Source organism: Sarcophilus harrisii, chromosome 6, assembly GCF_902635505.1.
Source record: "Sarcophilus harrisii chromosome 6, mSarHar1.11, whole genome shotgun sequence".
NCBI lineage: Eukaryota > Metazoa > Chordata > Mammalia > Dasyuromorphia > Dasyuridae > Sarcophilus > Sarcophilus harrisii.
Genome location: NC_045431.1, coordinates 128,748,917 through 128,768,205, shown reverse-complemented (window position 1 = coordinate 128,768,205; position 19,289 = coordinate 128,748,917). Strand labels below are relative to the sequence as shown.

Genomic DNA, 19,289 nt, shown 5'->3' with positions numbered 1-19,289 from the left:
CAGAGCAGTTTTGCAAAAATAATATCCCCATTTTATATATAATTGAGATTTAAATCTATCTGACTTTGAGTCTAGTGTTTCAACTGCTATACATACTCACTTTCCCTTTTTTTATGCTTTCTTCCATCATGTAATTCTAAAGAGGATGACATTCAGATTCCTACAAGATTCTCTCCCATATCCCTCTGAAACATCTACCCCTTAGATTTCCTAAGGTTTGTTTTTGTTGTTGTTTTAAGATAGTAACCACAGTTACATAACATACAGAAGAGAAATTTTATAAAGTTAGGAGACATCCTAATAATTTGAGAGTAGAAAATCTTTGTTTTTAATATGTGAACTCATAAGTTTTTCTCTCCTATTCTCTGCCTTAGCTTTGCTCTTAAGCCCACATGTAGCTTCACTGTCTTTGGGATAGGATTAAATTTTTTGGCTTCCAATTGAAATAGATTAAATTTAGCTGCAATACAAGGATTCTTGGCCCCCTTTGGGATGTTATTGTTTAGTCCTTTTAGTCATGTCCATCTCTTTGTGAAGTAAAAGGCTGAAAAATAGACCCAAAAGATAATAATAAACAGTAAAATATATACTTACATACATATGTGTATGTGTGTGTATTTAAAACCAGAAAATGTATAATCAAACAAAAACCATTGACCTTAAATAAAGGTCAAGGGCAGATCTTGTAATAATCATCTAACTACTTAAAAACCTAAATGACCAAAAAAAAAATCCTTAATATAGTTGAAGAAAGCATGAATGAAAATTGCCTATAACTGTTAGGCAGTGGGCAAAATGAAAACAGTATAGAATCTCCCAGTCCCTTTCTGAAACCCCTGGCAGTTTTCTCCTAGGAATATCAACCAAAATCCAGAACTTAAAGATTAGAGAAAAATGCTAAAAGCATTCTGAAGAATTTAACTACTAAGGGAGCCTCAATTGATTAAAAAGGGGAAAAAAAGATGTCTTGATTCTCATTCTGAGATATGAGATTTTTTTTTTTTTTGGTTACTTAGCCAAACTCCATAAAATATCTACCCTTTTTACAAAGGATCTAAGACAAAGAGATGCTTTGCTTAGCATTGTTTACATAATTATAGTTAGATCACCTCTAATATTTTGGCCATGTTAAAAATATGCTTTAAATGCGGATTTTTTTTTTAAACACAAGAAACACCTTTACTGTGCAGGTGACCCCTGAACCTCAGAGCAGTCATTATTCTCTTTGTCACTTAAAGACCTCAACTATATTCCATATTAAACCCTCCTTATAATAAAATCGACTCCTCATGAAACCAGGTGCAAAAGCTGTCTAGGTACTCTGATTTCATTCCTTTAAACCATGACTAAAGTTTGCCTTATCTTAACCTTTGGATTTGTATGGTGTTTTGACTTTGCATTTATTTCTTTGCTGCTACCACATAGCAAACAATAGTTTGAGTAATGAGAATGATCTAAAATAAAATGTTTTATTCTAGAAATAGTTGTTTAAAGCATCAATAAACTTTAATTTTTAAAAGATAGAAAATGTTTTATGAAGCAGAATCAACAACTTAAAAAAAACCAGGAGATCATTATATACTTCAACAACAATACTATATGAGGATCAATTCTGATAGACATGACCATCTTCAGCAATGAGATGATTCAAACCGTTCAGTGATGAAGAAAGTCAGCTATACTCAGAGAGAGAACTATGGGAATTGAGTCTGGACCACAACATAGCATTCTCACTCTCTCTGTTGTTGTTTGCTTGCATTTTGTTTTCTTTTGCAGTTTTTTTTCTTCCTTCTTCATCTGATTTTTCTTGTGCAGCTTGATAACTATATAAATATGTATACATATATTGGATTTAACATATATTTTAACATATTTAATGTATTGGCCTACTTGGCATTTAGGGGAGGGAGTGGAGTAAAGGAGAGGAAAATTTGGAACAGAAGAGTTTGCAAGGGTAAATGTTGAAAAATTACCCATGCATATGTTCTGTAAATAAAAAGCTTTAAAAAAAAAAGAAAGAAGGAAGGGGAAGGAGAAAGATAGATGTCCCTAAGGTAATGCCTTTTCTTTGGACAAATTTTTGAAGAATACAGTTTAATCCTAAAATAAATTTTTAAAGAGCTCAAAGTTTTTTTATAGCATATTTTTATGTCATAGGAAAGGAAAGGAAGGAGTTCAACGCAAATTACTATTAAAAAGTCATGTTTGTGGTATATAGGTGATACATTAATTACTATTGAGATGCTTCATTGTAATTTCAACCAGTCAGATGTAATTACTCTTGCAAGAATACAGTGAGCTCTTAGATGCTTTCTGTTTGCTTTGTGTAGCTCCTCTTCATTTTGTAAAGACAACTTCAGATTTCAAACAAACAACTGAAGCATGAAAGGAGGTGGATGCTAATGCCAACATCTATTGAATGTTAAAGCTAGACTAGTTGTGATGTTAAATGGAAGCTGGCATCCATGTTAAGGGATCTGTTAATTATTTGAATTGCCAAGAAGAATTCTATATTGAGGAGGCTGGGATAGCATTTGTAGTTGGAGAATTTTTGTTAAATAAGCTGAGATACAGTGGTTGTGAAGTAGGTTTGGTTAAATCCCAATTAAACATTGATTTTTTTAACCCCCTTTCTCCTTTCCTCCCTCTCACTATTCTTTTCTCTTTTCTTCCTTCCCTTCTTTCTTTCCCTTTTCTTCCTACTACCTTTTCTTTTTTCCTTCCATTTTTCCTTTCCTTCTCTTCTTTTCTCTATTCCTTCCTCCCATCTTTTTCCTCTCCTCTCCTCCATCCCTTTCTCCTTTTCTTTCTTCCCTATTCTTCTTCTCTTCTTCCTTTTCTCCCTCCTCTGTTCCTTATCTTCTCTCCCTTTCTTGGTTCTTTCTTTTCACAAAGAAAATTCAAATTAAGACCTTGTCATTATGCAGTGAAGTGTTAGATATGAGAAACAGTGAATTAAGAGTGGTAAACAAATGGATATGTCATAAGAAGATGTTAATAGCACTGTAATACCAGAGCAACTGAGTCACAATGTTTAAATAAGGTTTTTTAGCAAACAAAATACGGAAGCGAGAGTGCAATTAGTCTTGCAGCTGTTTTTATCTTTATTTCAAAAAGAAGGCAGGGAGAGAGTAGTGAACTTAGTATTTATAGCTTGGAAATTGTGGCTAAAGCCCAGTCAGCTAGGAGAGTAGGATCATTCTTGGATAGCTAGGAGGTATACCAAGGGCATAACTGCAGGACATAAAATTGTCCTTGACAATAAGTTTGTTCCTAGGGTAGTTTTTGGATAGGGATAAATGAGGTCAGAGAGGCAAGCACCTGGAGACTTTTTCTTTTCTATCCTTCATTGTATTGCAATTGTATATGAAGGGGAGTCGGATCCTCAAGGTTTAAAGTCTTCTTTTTAAATTCAGGTTTCCACGTCTAATTGTACAAATGAAAAAGGGGGAGGCAGGGTATGGGTTGCTATCCAAGGCATAGCATAGGAAGGGTCATATAATCTGCTATCCAGGGGATTAATAGATGAGTATAAAGTACATCAAGGAGAAAAAGAAGCTACAAAAGTAAATATTTCAGGCAAGGATAGTGGAAAACACTAAAAACTACAGACAGAAAGCTCTGTCTGTGTAATTATATTCATGAATTGAAAAAGAATCCCTGAAAAAAAAAAAGGAACATGATATAAGAGGGAAAAAAGAAGGAAGTAGAGGCTGAAGAGGATGGGAAATGAAAGAGAGAAGGAAACAAAAGGAAATCACTAAAATGTCTGACTTCTAGACTTCTTTTGCATTTATTTCCTGTGCCACACTCATTTTTTAGTGCTTAACTTCATACTGTCATGTTCTAGTCTGTATTAATCTTCTTTATTAATTAAATTGTGACTTCCTCTAAGTCAAAGTTTTTTTTTATTATTATAAGAGATTTCTCATAAAATGAGAGTAATCTCTGTGTGTGTGTGTGTGTGTATAAAGTGAAAACAAAACATATCAATAAAACTTTTTCAAAGGCTAATTAATAAATAATTATAATATAAAAGCAAAATCACTTATAAACATATGCCAAAGCTTACTTGTACTTATACCAGAGACAGTGTGGTACTGTGGAAAGTGTGTCAGGTTTGGGGTCAAGGATCCAGATTCAAATTCTAGTTCTTACATTTATTATCTTTATGACCTTGAATAAGACACTGTCTGAGCCTCAATTTCCTTATTTGATAGGAATGGGTAGGGGCAGCTAGGTAGTGAAGTGGATAGAGCATCAGCACTGAAGTCAGGAGGACCTGAGTTCAAATGTGGCCTCAGATACTTAACACTTTCTAACTATGTGACCCTGGGCAAGTCACTTAACCCCAATTGCCTCAACAATAGGTGACCTATGAGGTTCCTTCCAGTTCCAAATCTATAATCCTATGACCATGTACTTCTCTATAACTTTTCTGATCACCTACAACTTTGATTCTTCAGAGATCAGGCTATTTCAGTATTCCTTGCCATATAGCATCATTGGGAGAACATTTATGTTAAAAAAAAAAAAGTTGAATTTTTATGATGGAAATGTTTGTGATTGTTGAAAGCACTGTATATTTGAAAATGCAATCCAGCCTATTTTTTTTCTATTTAGTTGTGATCCCAATTATATAGCATAGTTAGGACAATAAGCATTTTTCATCCATTTAGTTTTTCCTATATGAATTGTAGCAGGTGAGATTCATTGAGAGAAGAATGCTACTTTTCTTCTAAAGCTTCTAGGGATGCTGGAACCTCCCCCCCCCTCCACTATTTAAGATTTCTAGCACTGTTGCTTACCAAACTTTAGCGTTGCTCACAAAATCCAGCTGATATCAATTTGTTTTCAAAAGAAAAAAATCAAAAGGTGTTTACTGAGAATGTTAAGTCACTTGTTCAGGGTCCCACAGCCATATCTCTCACTTTGGTGCTAGCTTACTCTTTCCTATTTGATAAGTACTTGTTGGTTAATAAGATAGTAGGTGTGAAGACCAAGTTAGCACTTTGGATATCTTAGAATCAGCTGGAATCGGGATAAGCAAAAGTCCTTGGTCTTTATTCTTGGTCTTTAGGGATAGGAGTGAATTGGATGGACACAGGATCTCCACAACCTCTCCTCTTTGTCTCCCGCCCAGAAGTGACTCTGGCTTGTCTTACTCCATCCCCTAGTCCCTCCTACAATTATCTGTATACACCAAAAGATAGGGTCAGCACAGAATAGTGGCAAGGGCCATTTTCCAAGCATATGCTTATAGAGTATTGGCCAATTGGTAATTAGCCTTAAGTGCTTGGTTGTCTGACCTCAGTGCACTAACTCAAGAGTTTTAGCCCATTACAATTAGGTATTATATAACAGTTTGTATGTCTCTGAATACTACAATTATCTAATCATCATTATCATCATAGCATGTATATGATGTTTTAAGATTTGCATTACAAATATTATCTCATTTGATCCTCACAAACCACCTTGGGAGGTGAGTGCTATTATTGTCTTTTGACAGATGAGGAAACCAAAGCAGACAAATTCAGTGACTTGCCTAATGGGAAGAACACTGACTCTGGTGTCAGAAGAAGCCTGTGATGTTCATTATCTGTGTGATGTTGTCATGTCACTAACCCTCTTTAACCCTCAGCTTCCTTACCTGTAAGAATGATAGAGATGGTCTAGAAAGCCTATGAGGTCCCTTCCTTCCTAGGTCCCTGAGTTTTCCTTCTCAAATATTTCCTTTCAGCAGACTTTTCTCATCCTGAAACTGACTCCTGGTAAATTAGAAGATAGAATAGATGTTGCTGTAGTTGCCAGTCTCTGGTGGTGATAGTTTTCTGTCCAAGGAGAGAAAAAATATTGTTTCCTGTGCTGCCATTTGTGCCTGCCTTCATTGCCAGTCTCAGCAGCATGTGCTATCTTTGCACGTTGCCTAGGATTTAGTTTGCATCTTGCTTGAGTACCCATTCCTGAAACAAGCACTCTGAAATACAAGACATGTGATCAAAATGAAGAAATTATCATACGGAGTGAGAAGATGGGCAAGTCATGGGTGAACCCAGCCTAAGTCCCAAAAATTTTGGAAGAGATCCAAATGAAATGAGTAATGATAAACCACCAATGAGAAACAGATGCTTGCTTGAGGAAAGTGAGTCTTATCTCCACCACTACTTCCTCCTTACCCACAAATCCTTTTCTTATGAATTCAGCTAAAGTTTCTCAGGAACCCTTGGTAGAATAAATGCCTTGTGTTTGTAATGGCAACTTCTTTCAAGTTTTGCTCTGGTGCCTAATCCTCTTGTTTCCCGCAAAGGGACTCGGGCTTTGCCAGCTGAGAGACTAGGCATATCTTATTAAACAGATCCTATCCTAAGGACTGTGTTTTGTCTCTAACCCATGGGGGACCAGGCCCACTGCTTCTACTATTTTGCCAGTTCATTTCTATTTGCAATTGGTTTTTTAAAAAAATGGAGGGCAGCCCATTGATGCAGTGAATAGATCCCTGGATCTGGCATCAAGGAATCTCATAAGTTCAAAGCCAGCTTCAGTCATGTATTAGCTGTGTGACCCTGTTTGACTTACTCCACTGGAGAAGGAAATGATAAACCACACTAGTATCTTTGCCAAGAAAACCCCATTCATAGTATAGCCACAAGGCCTCAAAAAGCTGGATAGAACTGAACAGCAATATCTAACCTCTAAGGTCCAGGATTCTTTTCACACAGTGGGATTATTTTCATTAGTCCTGTGGTTTATTCAGTTACAGCTTCACACATCACCTGGATATCTTCCTGCCTCCTTTAAATCTTCTAGACATCATTTGAGTGCTGAACCTTGACTCAAGAGATGACTTGGTTTTGACTTATCCCAATGGTTTATGCTTCTTATGGTGCCATGAAAAAGTCAGCAGAAGTTTTAGTTGTTCATTTTTATCATTTGTGAAATGGAGATAATAGTAGCACCCACTCTTCAAGGTTGTTGTGAGGTTAACTTGTAAAATGTTTTGCAAATCTTATAAGTACTGTATAATGGTGAAACTTAACATTTAAAAAAAGCTTTAAAATTTTTTGTTTTCATGTAATTGAGAAAAATATTAAAAGTAAAAATTTTTAAGTACTACATAAATGATAACTTATTGTTATTGTGGATTACAGATGACATGTGTAAAGTACTTTGTCATACTTAAAATGCTATGTCAAAGTAATAATTAACTACTTTTATTATGATATCCCTAGGAACGTTTTTTAACATTTCAGGGAGGTCCTACTTTAATTTCACAAAACATTTCATGTCCATTCTCTATGATTAAAAGCACTCTCGAGTCTATTCAGACAAACATCAGCAAAGACTGATCAGCTAGCTGACTTGGAAATTGGCCTCTGTTCTTTGAAATAACATTTTCCTGCTCCCCAAAATCACATGTTTTTGAAAATCAGTCTTGCCCATTTCTGGCCTCGTGGTAGGCCTACATGTATTACAATTTAGCCTTCTGTGAAGCATTTACTGCAGAGAAATTTCCTACATAAGACATTATCAGTTCATCTTTTATGGGGCATCGGAGAGAACTATCACAGAACCCAAAGTGTTCATTTTCTAGGTGCTGTATGTAGTGCTTTCTCTAAATTTTGTGTATTTGGGGTTTTTTAAAGTTTGTTGCTTCAAGACATTTCAAGTAAATTACATAATCTAATGATATCGCTGGCATATAATTGTGCAATCCCTGAAAAAGAGCAGTAGTAATTGAGTTGTCACCCATGTGGAAAGGGTGAATCCTAACACCATGTGTTGTTGTCAGAAGCCTCATGCTGAGACCAGTTTCAGATGGAGTGCCTTTGCAGCACTGTAATTAAAATCCTAAACCAAATGTTTGTCTTTAGAAATACATTGTCTTCATCTTAATTCCTTGTAACTTACATGTCACTATTATAACAATAATAATAATAGCTAGCATTTACATACCACATTAAAATATGCAAAGTAATTCACAGATATTATTGCAGGTGTCTTTTAAGGTAGAAAACTTCTGTCAGAGGTTGCTGATACTTTGCATTCACTGTGCTATTCTTAACACTTCCAGTGATTAATGTCAATATACAACAATGTCTTTTCATCTAAAATTTGAAAATAGATTTTGCAAAGTATGGTACAAAAGTGTGGGTGAAATACTAAATTATTGAAGAGGCATAATTATACCTGCTTAGATGAATAGCACCTAGACTCTGACAAGCATGGATGAATAGTCTACCAAGTTAGTCTAACTCATAATCATAAAATTCAAGAATTTGGAGGTTGAGAATTTAGATTTTATCTAATCTAAATAAACCCTTCCTTTTATATAAAGCAATCGATCTAGGAACTAGGAATTATAAAGAAAAACATTCAGTTGCTGGACTCGAGGAGCTGGTGTTTTGTCTGGGGAAGTGTAGACATATGTGTATGTGAGCAAAGCAGACTTGCTATAGTTCAAAAGAAATATGAGATCTACATATTTAAAGATAGCCACACCAAATGTTCATCTGGTCCCTTTGGTCCTGATTTGTAGTAGGGCCTTTCAAGCTCATATTGATCTGATTAGCACAGTTGGACACACAGTATCTTAACCCCAATATAGTGACATAATTTTGGTCCTCTTTGAGCACAAGTAATAAAATGAATTCAAAGTAATTTTAGGCAGGGACAGCCACCAGCAGGTATGAGAATCAAAAAAGGCTCCTTGTTGAAGGTATTGTTTGATACAAACCTTAAGGAAGCTTAGAAATTCAATGAAGTGGAAAAAGGAATATATTCTAGGTGTAGGTGGACAGTTTATGCAAAGAAGTCTCTGGAATTTGGTGAGTAGGGGAATGATATGGTAAGATCTTCACTTTAGAATTATTGTGTTGTTAAATTGATGAAGAATGAATTGGTGAGGAGATTTGAGGCAGGGAAATCAGAAGGCTTTGTCTGTTTTCCAAAGCAAAAAGAAATGGACTTATATGTACAAAATTATTTTTGTGTGTTTTTTTTTTTGTGGTGGTAAAAAGTTGGGAATAAGGGAATGCCTATCAGTTGGGGAATGGCTAAACAAATTATGTCATGTAATTGTGATGGTTTACTAGTGTATTATAAAAAATGACAAGGGAATTCGTTTCATAAAAATATGGCAAGACTTGTATGAACTGATTCAAGGTGAAGTAAAAAGAACCAGAAGATCATTGTAAGTTATAACAGTTTGTAATGATGATCAACTGTGAAATATTTGGCTACTCTGTGTGTAAATTGAAGTATAGTTTTCTCACTTTATTTATTTTTCTTGCTTTTTAAAAATAGTGGCATGTATAATTGGTATTTTGAATGCCTTTTCAGTAGGTGGGGATTTCAGTGGGGAGAAGTGAAAGAGAGGGAGGGAATTTGAAACTCAAATGATTTGGACTTCAAGAATATTTCGAATAAACAATATAGTTAGAAGGGAAGGGGGGGAAGGTTGTTGCAATAGACCAGGTGATAAGAGCCTGAACCAGGTTGATGGCCCTCTTACTGGAGATAAAAAAGAAAAATTGGAGAGAGGCTGTAGAGACATATTTTAAGACAAGGTGATGATACAGGGGTCTGCTCTTTCATTTCCCTTCAAGTCTTTCTGAAACTGGGCTCCAACATAGTATGGCTTATCTTGCCTGACAAGACCTTCTTTCTTGTTGTGAATTTTGTCCTTTTGGGTGTAACTTCTGATTACCTATTCATTGGCCGAGCTGAAATGACAGGCTTTTGATCTAGCAGACTTTGGACACCATTATTTTGTACAGGATTCAGAGAACTCTTTTCCCATAACTTCTTGTGGTAACTTATCCATTAGGAAGTGGCTTTCCATCTGTTATTTGTGTCAGAACCATGGATGTTAGAACTGCTTGATACAAACATTTTTACCCAATAACTTTTCTTAGACTGTGTTGATTTTGTTTATACAGAATTAAACTGGAATACTCTGTTTTATCTTTTATCTTTTTTATCTTCTTCATCCTTTGCTTTGTTGTGAATTTTCCTTAATCATGAAATCTCTTTAATCAATAAGGGACAGCTAGGTGGTATAATAGATAGAGTACCACCTGTGATCAGGAAGACCTGAGTTCAAATATGACCTCAGACATTTATCTCTTCTGGCTTTGTGACCCTGGGCAAGTCACTTAACCCAATTGCCTCAGCAAAAAAAAAAAAAAAAAAAAAAAAAAAAAAAAAAAAAAAAAAATCATACTTGTAAAAGATCTTTTAAATGTTCTGAATCAATCTTTCATATTTCAATTGCTTATTTAGTTTATTGTGCTTTGTTACTTAGTCTAAAACAATGTTCTGAATAATTTTTGATAAATAGGAATTTCCCCCCCAAATAATTTGTGATCTTAGATTTATTGAACACTGGATTGCTTCTGTATCTTTTTTCTCTAGTATATTTTTTCTTTTCTTTTTCTCATTTAATAACACTGTTCTTCTCAATTACATATAAAGATAGTTTTCAACTTTTATAAGATTTTGATTTCCATTTTTTTCTCCTTCCTTCCTTTCCCTTCCCCTTCCCCCTCAGATGACAAGCAATCTGATAGGGGTTATATATGTGCAGTCATTTTAAACATATTTCCATTATTAGTCATGTTGTGAAAGAAGGATCATAACAAAAGGGAAAAACCACAAGAAGAAAAACAACAAAAAAGTGAGCATAGTATGCTTCCATATCTGTATTTAGATTCCATAGTTTCTCTGGATGTGGAGAGCATTTTCTATCATGAGTCTTTTGAAATTGTCTTATATCATTGTATTACTGAGAAGAGTTAATATGATTTATCAAAGTTAATTATTGCACAATGTTAATGTTACCATGTACAATATTCTCCTGGTTCTGTTCACTTCACTCAGCATCAGTTCATGTAAGTCTTTCTGAATCTGCTTGCTCATCATTTTTTATAGAATAATAGTATTTAATTTATCCATAAATCACAACTTTTGTTCAGTTATTATCTAAATGATGAGTAGCCCCTCAATTTCCAATTTTTTGCCACCACAAAAACTGCTGCTGTAAACATTTTTGTACTTATGAGTCCTTTTCTGTTTTTTTATGTTTTGTTTGGCATACAGACATAGTAATGATGTTGCTGGATCAAAGGGTATATATAGTTTGTTGCCCTTTGGGCATAGTTCCCAGATTGCTCTCCAGAATGGTTGGATCAGTTCACAATTCCGCCAAAAGTGCAGTAGTGTTCCACTGTTCCCATATCCTCCCCAACATTTATCATTTTCCTTTTCCTGTCATATTGGTCAATCTGATTAGTGTGAGATGATACCTTAGATTATTTTAACTTGCATTTCTTTAATCAGTAATCATTTAGAGCATTTTTTCATATTAAAACTAGCTTTAATTTCCTCATCTGAATGCCTATTCATATCCTTTGACCATTTATCAGTTGGGGAATGATCTCTAGCCTATTTTTCGAATCTGCTTTTTTGTTTTTTGGGTTGTTTCATTTTTTTTTTTAAACGAGTAGCAAATATAGGGCAGCTAAGTGGCAAAGAGTGCTAGGCCTGCATTCAGAAAGACTTTTCTTCTTAAGTTCAAATCTGGCCTTAGACACTAACTAGCTCTGTGAGTTAACCCGATTTCCCCCAGTTTCCTCATCTGAAAAATAAGCTTGTGTGGGACAGGGTGCTAGACCCCTCTTCCTCAAATTAACTAATCAGAGACATATTCAGGTACATAGAGAAATCATTTATTTAGGCCCTGCAGGGAGAGGCCCAAGCACACCTAGGAGACATCTCAGCTCCCAACATATGCTCAACCTGAAAAGCCAGAAACAGTAAAGCTGGTTAAGTAGCAAAAGATCCAAGTCTTTTCAATGGATAGACTAAAAGACCAGTGGTCACCAATGTTGTCTGCTTCCTGTGGGTCATGTCACTTCCTGTAGCTGACCTAGGATCGGACTTTTAGAGACATCTAGGACTTGAGATCATGTGACTTCCTGTATCCTGGTCCCAAGACTTGATCTTCTGGCTTTGCAGACCTTTGGGAATAGGGAATCACGTGACTTAGGTTTAAGGTCTGAGCTACTCTTATCTCATAGACTTTTTAAGAAAACCATCTGATCTCTCAAACTGGAAAAGGAACTGGCAAATCACTCCAATATCTTTGCCAAAGAAAACCTCAAATGGGGTCACAGAGTTGGACATAACTGAAAAACTATTGGAGTCACAAAGGAAATAGTTTCAATAGTTGTTACTTTATAATTTAAAACCCCCTTCATACTTTTGACCATAATCTCCCTTGAAATTCCTGATCTTCTTTTTCTATATATTTATTTTATTAAAGTAGGCCCTTGATAATTGCTATAGCAAATATTGTCATTTTTATTATATAGTTGTCATAACCATTGTGTGGGATGGCAACACAACCCCTAACTCAAAATGATTACTCAGAGATTTCTCAGTGAAGATCAGAAGCTTTATTAGAATCTTGCAGACCGCTCACTGAAGTGTCAGAGAAGAGACCAATTTTTCAAAGGCTTATAGGTGATTTAAATAGTCAAAAACCAGAGGAAGGCATGACCCCCTCCACTTATCTGGTTAATTTTCACTGCCTGCTCAAGTGGAAGTAGCAAAGGTTTGCTAAATTCTAGTCAAACCAGTATAGTTGACTCATTGCAGATGTTTGCCTAAATTTACTGTGGTCAGCTTGTTACAATGTTTGCACATGCTTGCTTCAGCTGATATGAGCACTCTATTGTAATGTTTGTACAAAGAATTTCATTTTTGCCAAACCCATCAGACCTTCATAAACTAAAATTTAAGTTATAGGTTCAATCTACCTTAGTTAATGATTTTATGAGAAACTACACAATCCTTCACAATCAAGAGATTTATTTAGAGGTAAGTAATTGATTAAGCCAGAGGGGTTAAATAACTAAGGAGACTTAGTTTACCTCAGCCTTTCAATCAACAAATAGAGATTGTTAGTTGGGAGGCTTTTTGAATATCTCCAGGCCATTAAGTTATTAGTCAGGTTCTTCTCTAAGCAGTTGAGTAAAGGTCAGGGAGTTTCCTCAGGTATTTTCTGCTGGAAAAGTAAATCTTTGCTCTTCTTCCCAGAGCCTTAATGATTAAATAGATCCCTGGTGCTCAGTCTTGAATTACCCAAAGTTATTATTGTGAGACATTATAACATTATAACATTAGTTTAAAGAGTATATAAATCCTGATGTTCAGATTAATAAACAGAGATTGCAAAGCATATCTTCCGCCTGACTCTGGTACTCATTTACACTCTTGGTATTCATTGGAACTGTACTCCAATAATTTTCCATCCAAAAGTTATTGAGATTGCCTAGTATCACTCAACCAATGAAAAAAATCAAATCTATTTAGCTGATCATGAGATATTTATAAAGCATTTCACACAGTAGTTATGTAGTAAGTTCCATGTAAATGCTGACTCCTTTCCCTTTCTCCCCTTCATCTATAGGTTTTAGATACTCATTCAAAGGTAGTGTTAGAATTTGGAGCCAAACATAAACTACAGTAATATCTGGACAAGGAGATAGGGTAGATATTCTGTGAATGTTTTCCTATATTCCTAGTTGGTGAATGATTGATCCATATTCTTTTAAGGTATGAATCAGGCATTTTTTTAGGTCAGAATTATTTCTCTCCTGTATGAAAAATAGCAGCTACTTTTCAACCAAAGGATGTATTGGGAACTGGAAAAATTTAGTCCATTATTTTCAGGCATATTAAAGAAGATAACTATAATTTTAAAATCTAGTTCAGGGGAAAGGAAGAAGCATTTATAAAGTGGCTACTCTGTGCCAGACACTGTCCTATACAGTTTTACAAATATTACCTCACTTGGTTCTCATAACAGCCCTATGAAGTAGAAGCTGATTTTATCCCATTTTACAATTAAGGAAACTGAGGCAAAAAGAAATTACTTGCTTGTTCAAGATCACACAGATAGTGTCTGGTACTGGATTTGAACTCGTCTTTCTGATTCTAGGCCCAGTGTCCTATCCATAGAGTCAATCTTGATTTCTATAATGTGAAGGATAATCCTAAGAACATAGGTTGAGACCTAGCGTTTGTGTAGTTCACTTGTCCCCTTCTGTTGTTTCTTTTATAGATGAAGAGACTTGAGGCCTACAGAAATCAGGTGACTTGATCAAGACAATACAGGCATTAAATGACAAAGTTAGAATTTGAACCCAGGTTTTCTGACTTCAAACCCATTGCTCTCTCCTCTGAATCGAGCTGCCTGACTTTTCCTAGGGTTTTCAAGTTTATAAAACATTTTCATGGGATCACATACAAGCTGGATAGGTAACTCAATCCCCTTGTTTTAAACATGAGGAAACTGAAATGCAGGGAGGTTAAATCATTTCCTGCAATCATACTCTCTGGGGCAGGTGTTAAATACCATATTCCTGGTTTCAGATGCCATATTCTGTTTACTCCACTTTGCTGCCTCCTTTGAGAGCATAACAGAATCATATTAGTTCAGATTTGAGTAAGTGCAACTTTAATTAGATAGAAAGATCTCTAGGGGTATCAACAGAACCCAGCTTGGTTCTGGGATGAAGTGGACCTTGGGAGGTAAATAGGATATATCTGACTTTGGGGGTTGTTAAATAATTTTAGATGAAATTACACAGGCAAATTTGAGTCTGACTTGAGAGTTTAGGATTCATAGATTCACACACACGTAAGAGGCTACATGGATAGATTTTAGGGCTTGTCTGAACTTGGAAGGGAACAAATTACATCTTTATTTTCATTACTTTCTAATTTAGTGTGACATTTAATTATGACTTAAAATAAAAAAGTGTGGTTCTGAGAAGGGGTCCATAGGTTTCACCAGACTGCAAAAGGTTCAAGGACATATGAGAGTCCCTGAGTTAACTCCCTAACACCTGAGTTTTCCTGAGGCTTTGCTAGTTTTTCTTTAATATTGTCTAGCAACCCTGTCTTTAGCATTCAACAAAGATCATCCATACATCTGTCAATCAACTAGACTTACTTAACCCAAACCTCTTCCAGATTTCTTTTGCCTTTGTTTCTTTCCTGCTGGCTTCTTCCAAAGAGAGAAGAGAGAAAAGAGAGAGTATGCATCTTTATATTCAGTGCCAAGTCTGATCAAATTTGAAATTCTAGCTTTTGCTCTGTCAAAGTTCCATTTTGAAAAAACACCTTATCCCCAGGTCTGCTTTTCTCCCCTCCCCATTCCACAAATATAACATTCATATAGTAATGGCGTTGTTATAGCTCAGTCATTTTCAGTCGTGAACTCCATTTAGAGTTTTCTTGGCAAAGATATTGGAGTAGTTTGCCATTTCCTTTTTCAGCTCATTTTTACAAATGAGGAACTGAGGTAAACAAGATTAAGTGACCAAGGTCACACAGCTATTAAGTTTCTCTGAGCCCAGATTTGAACTTTCTGATTCTAGGCCCAGTGTTCTATTTACTGCACCATCTATCTGTCTGAAGCAGAGGGGAATAGTTTGAAATTATAGATTGGGTTCATTATGATTAAAGTAAAAGAACAATTGTTGATTTAGCCTGGATAGAAAGAGTAGAGCATTTGAGGGTGGCTGAATTGATTGCTCAGGAAGTAGGATGATAGGAGGCCTATTTTCACTTGCATTTAAAGAACAAAGTTCTGGGATTGGGATGAAGAATCAATTCTGCTCTAATGTCAGGACAGTTTTCTTTTTCATTTTCCTTTTACTTCTTGTGATTGCACAAGCACTCCGAGGGGATCTCTGAAGATTGTTAACACTTGAAAAACCTGCCACAATTTTTTGCATCTGACATTTGTTCAGTGGGAATGACAGTCTCATTTTTTAAAAAAATCACTGCAGCTTCCAGTTCTAAACCTGATTTCAGCTATCATTTTGCAAATGAAGAAGCTAAGACCCAAAACTTGGAATCACAAATTTAGGCTAGATCGTGAAGGCCATCTATTTAATGATAGATGAAGAAACTGAGGCAAGCATCATTTAAATGTCATACCCTAAGTTATATACCCCAAATCTGCGATAGATTTGAATCCAATTTCTTGACTCCAGGTTCAGTGCTGTCACTAGTCTACCATGCTGCCTTATGAATTAGTTCTTATGAACTTCTGGAGTGGGAGGAAAATAACAGAAGCACTACCAGCAAATGAATGATTGAGACTCTTGGAGAAATTAGCTGCTTGCCCCTACTAGATGAGAAAAAGATTTATTTGTAGGTAGAGTCTTTTCATTTACATGCTCATTCATTCCACCTCTATTTATGAAGAAGCTCTAGTGCCTCCACATGTAGACGAATAGATCTAGGTCCAAATTTCACCTCTTAAACTTAACAAACCAAGGTAATTCATTAAATTGAATGAATTAAATTCCCTAAGATAGTAAATTTCATAGGCCCCGGTTTCCTTATCTTTAAAATGTTTTTAGTTTTAAATCTGTGTTTAAATCTTTTAGTTTTAAATCTGTGATTCGACAAGGTCATAGAGTGGTTGCAATCTTCAACTGTGGGGACATTTCACTAACAAGGAGTTCCCTCCCCCAAGAGATCATTTATTCATCTACTATACACAATGTATAGTGAGGGAGAAAGGAATAAGCATTTATTAAGTGCTTGCTGTATGCTCAGAAGTGCTTTGCAAATTTTATCTCATTTGATCCTCAGATCCTCAGAGGTTCTCTATTATTATTGCTAAAATTTATAAAGTGCTTATGTGCCGTGCACTGGATTAAGCATATTACAACTTTTATATAATCTTTACAACAACCCTGAGAGGAAGGTGCTGTTATTATTTTTGTCAGATATGCGGAAACATGCAGACAAGGGTTTCGTGATTCTTCTAGTGCCATATCATTTCTGAGACTGATCTTCTTCAGATCTTCTTAACTCTAGGTCCAGTACTCCATCCACTGCAACAAGAGTAGCCTCTTTAACCTTTATTTCCTTCAGTTTCCTCAATTATAAAATTGGGAAAAATATTTAAAAAAAAAAAAAAAAAAAGCACTTACCAGTCAGGGCTGTTGTAAGCATCAAATGAAATAAAGTTCTTAGCACAGTGCCTGGTATATAATAAGTCCTATATTAATGTTAGCTATGAGGATGATGTTGAAGAGGATGAGGAGAAAGATAAAGATTACTCAAGAAGGGAATCATATGAATGGAGCAGCATTGTACAGGACTCTTCCTTAGAAAGGAAAAGATGTGGGGTTATGGAAACTAGTGTGGAAATTATTGTAATATTCAGTAATTTACTCTTCCAGCTCTGAAAAAAATCCACTTTTATATATGTCCTCTAGTAGAACATAAGCTTTCTGAAGGCAGGGACCAATTCCTTTCTGTCTTTATATTGCTTGTACCAGGAATAGTGCCTTGGCACATAGCAGATACTTAATAAATATTCGTTAATTGGTTGATATCTATGCTTGTTCTGAATTCAGCACTCATGAGCCTCCTGATTTGATGGAAAAGTAACCAGCTCAAATTTCTCCCTTTTCTTCCAGATACTATGTGTAAGGCCAACTAGAAATAGGAGATACCATCATCAATCACGCTTTTACAGCATACTGGTGCCATCTGATGGTAAGTCTATTACTATCTTCTTTAATTAATTGGTTTTTGTACTTCCAAATAAAGTTCCAGTTGTGGATTTAGAATTCTGAGTAAAACATTTCAGACCGACCATGTCACCACTCTTTCAGTGAGCTTCCCTGGCTCCCATTTAGCTCCAGGGCTTTTATTTACTTACACACACACACACACACACACACACACACACACACACACATGTTATATGTCTAACACACCTAACACAACATGTATGTGTGTGTCTATCTATATGTATGTGTATGTATATGTATGTGTGTGTGTGTGTGTGTGTGTGTGTGTGTGTATGTATATGAACTCTGTTGAGCAGTTAAATATCTTCCTAATCTGGCCCTTTCTCACCTTGCCGGACTCCTTATATATGACTGTTTCACATACTCTGAAGTGTTCCAGTAACACTGGCTAGCTTGCAGTGTCATGTCTTTGACACTCTCTTATCCCCACATCTGGGATGCCTTCTCAAGGTCCCCTCCTCTTAGTCTCCTTGACTTCTTTTAAGTCTTTGGCTCAAATCCCATTTACTCTAGGGGTTCTTTCCCAACTATTAATTCCTTCCTTCTCAGAGTGCCTTCTGTGTATATCATCTATCTGTTTAGTTTATATGTTGTTTTCGGTGTTAGAAGGTAAGCTCCTTCAGTATAGAGACTGGGGGTAAAAGGAAGGAAATTGTCCCTTTTTTTTGCATCCTGAATGCTTCCATCAGTGCCTTGTGCACAATAGGTGCTTAATAAATGCTTTTTAACTGACACCACTCAGTAGAAGAGATAAAACTTTTACTGTGAGTAACTACATACAGTATAAGCTAATTTAGCATAAGGCTGAACTTAGAAGGAGTATAATGTACATGTATATAATTTGGTCAATTAACAAGCATTTAGGCGCTGGACAGTATACTGGGGGATGAAAATAAAAGTAAAAACTACATCTGCCATCAAGAAGCTTAAAATTTGGACTCACATCAGGAATGGGCTAAATAGGCAATACTACATGTATACTATGAAGGGTATAACAGCCTCCAAAATCTATACAGAAATAAGGGAAGAGGGAAACTTAAAAAAAACAAGGGAGGGAATCTTGGGTGGAAGGGATGTTAAGTAATAACATGGCAAGTTAAGGAGTATAATTAAAGCAAAGAGTCAACAGGGGTAGGAGAGTGTGTGTGTGCACGTGCGTGTGTGTGTGTGTGTGTGTGTGTGTGTGTGTGTGTGTATCTACACATGTATACATAAATATATCCTTTTTTTAACGATACCCTACTTGGAGGTGGGGATGAAAGGAAGGGAAAACTAAAGTAAAAATGTTGAGCAGCAGAGAATGAAAAAACAGTTTATAGGAAAGTAATGAAAAGATAGATACTCGTGAATATAATTTCTTCTACTAATACATATACTTTTTTGAATTGGTAATTTGTTGTTATATATTTTGAATCTTCCCAGTGTTCTGTTGGGCAGACAAATTCTCTTTGTTTTATTTTGCTTTGTTTAGTATTCCTTTTGTGGTTTTTTTCTCATTGCTTTTTTTTTTAATAAAATAACTTGATTTCCTAATAGGGAAACTTATATTCTAAAATGAGTACAGAAAAAAAAGAATTATAGTTTTCTCTTAATTTTAGTATCTGTTGTTTTTTTCCAAAAAAGAAAGAAGTATCTTTGAAAAATCTTAACCTTTCCTAC

The 19,289-nt window shown here is 35.6% G+C and overlaps 1 protein-coding gene across 1 annotated transcript in view; it reads left to right on the top strand.

The window, feature by feature from the left end:
- The window catches only part of MCUB (mitochondrial calcium uniporter dominant negative subunit beta), a 54,136-nt gene that overhangs the window by 19,858 nt on the left and 14,989 nt on the right, over positions 1-19,289 (top strand). The window contains exon 2 of the mRNA XM_031942984.1: positions 17,514-17,592. Coding sequence (XP_031798844.1) covers positions 17,514-17,592 — 79 coding nt within the window. The remainder of the gene's footprint in view (positions 1-17,513; positions 17,593-19,289) is intronic.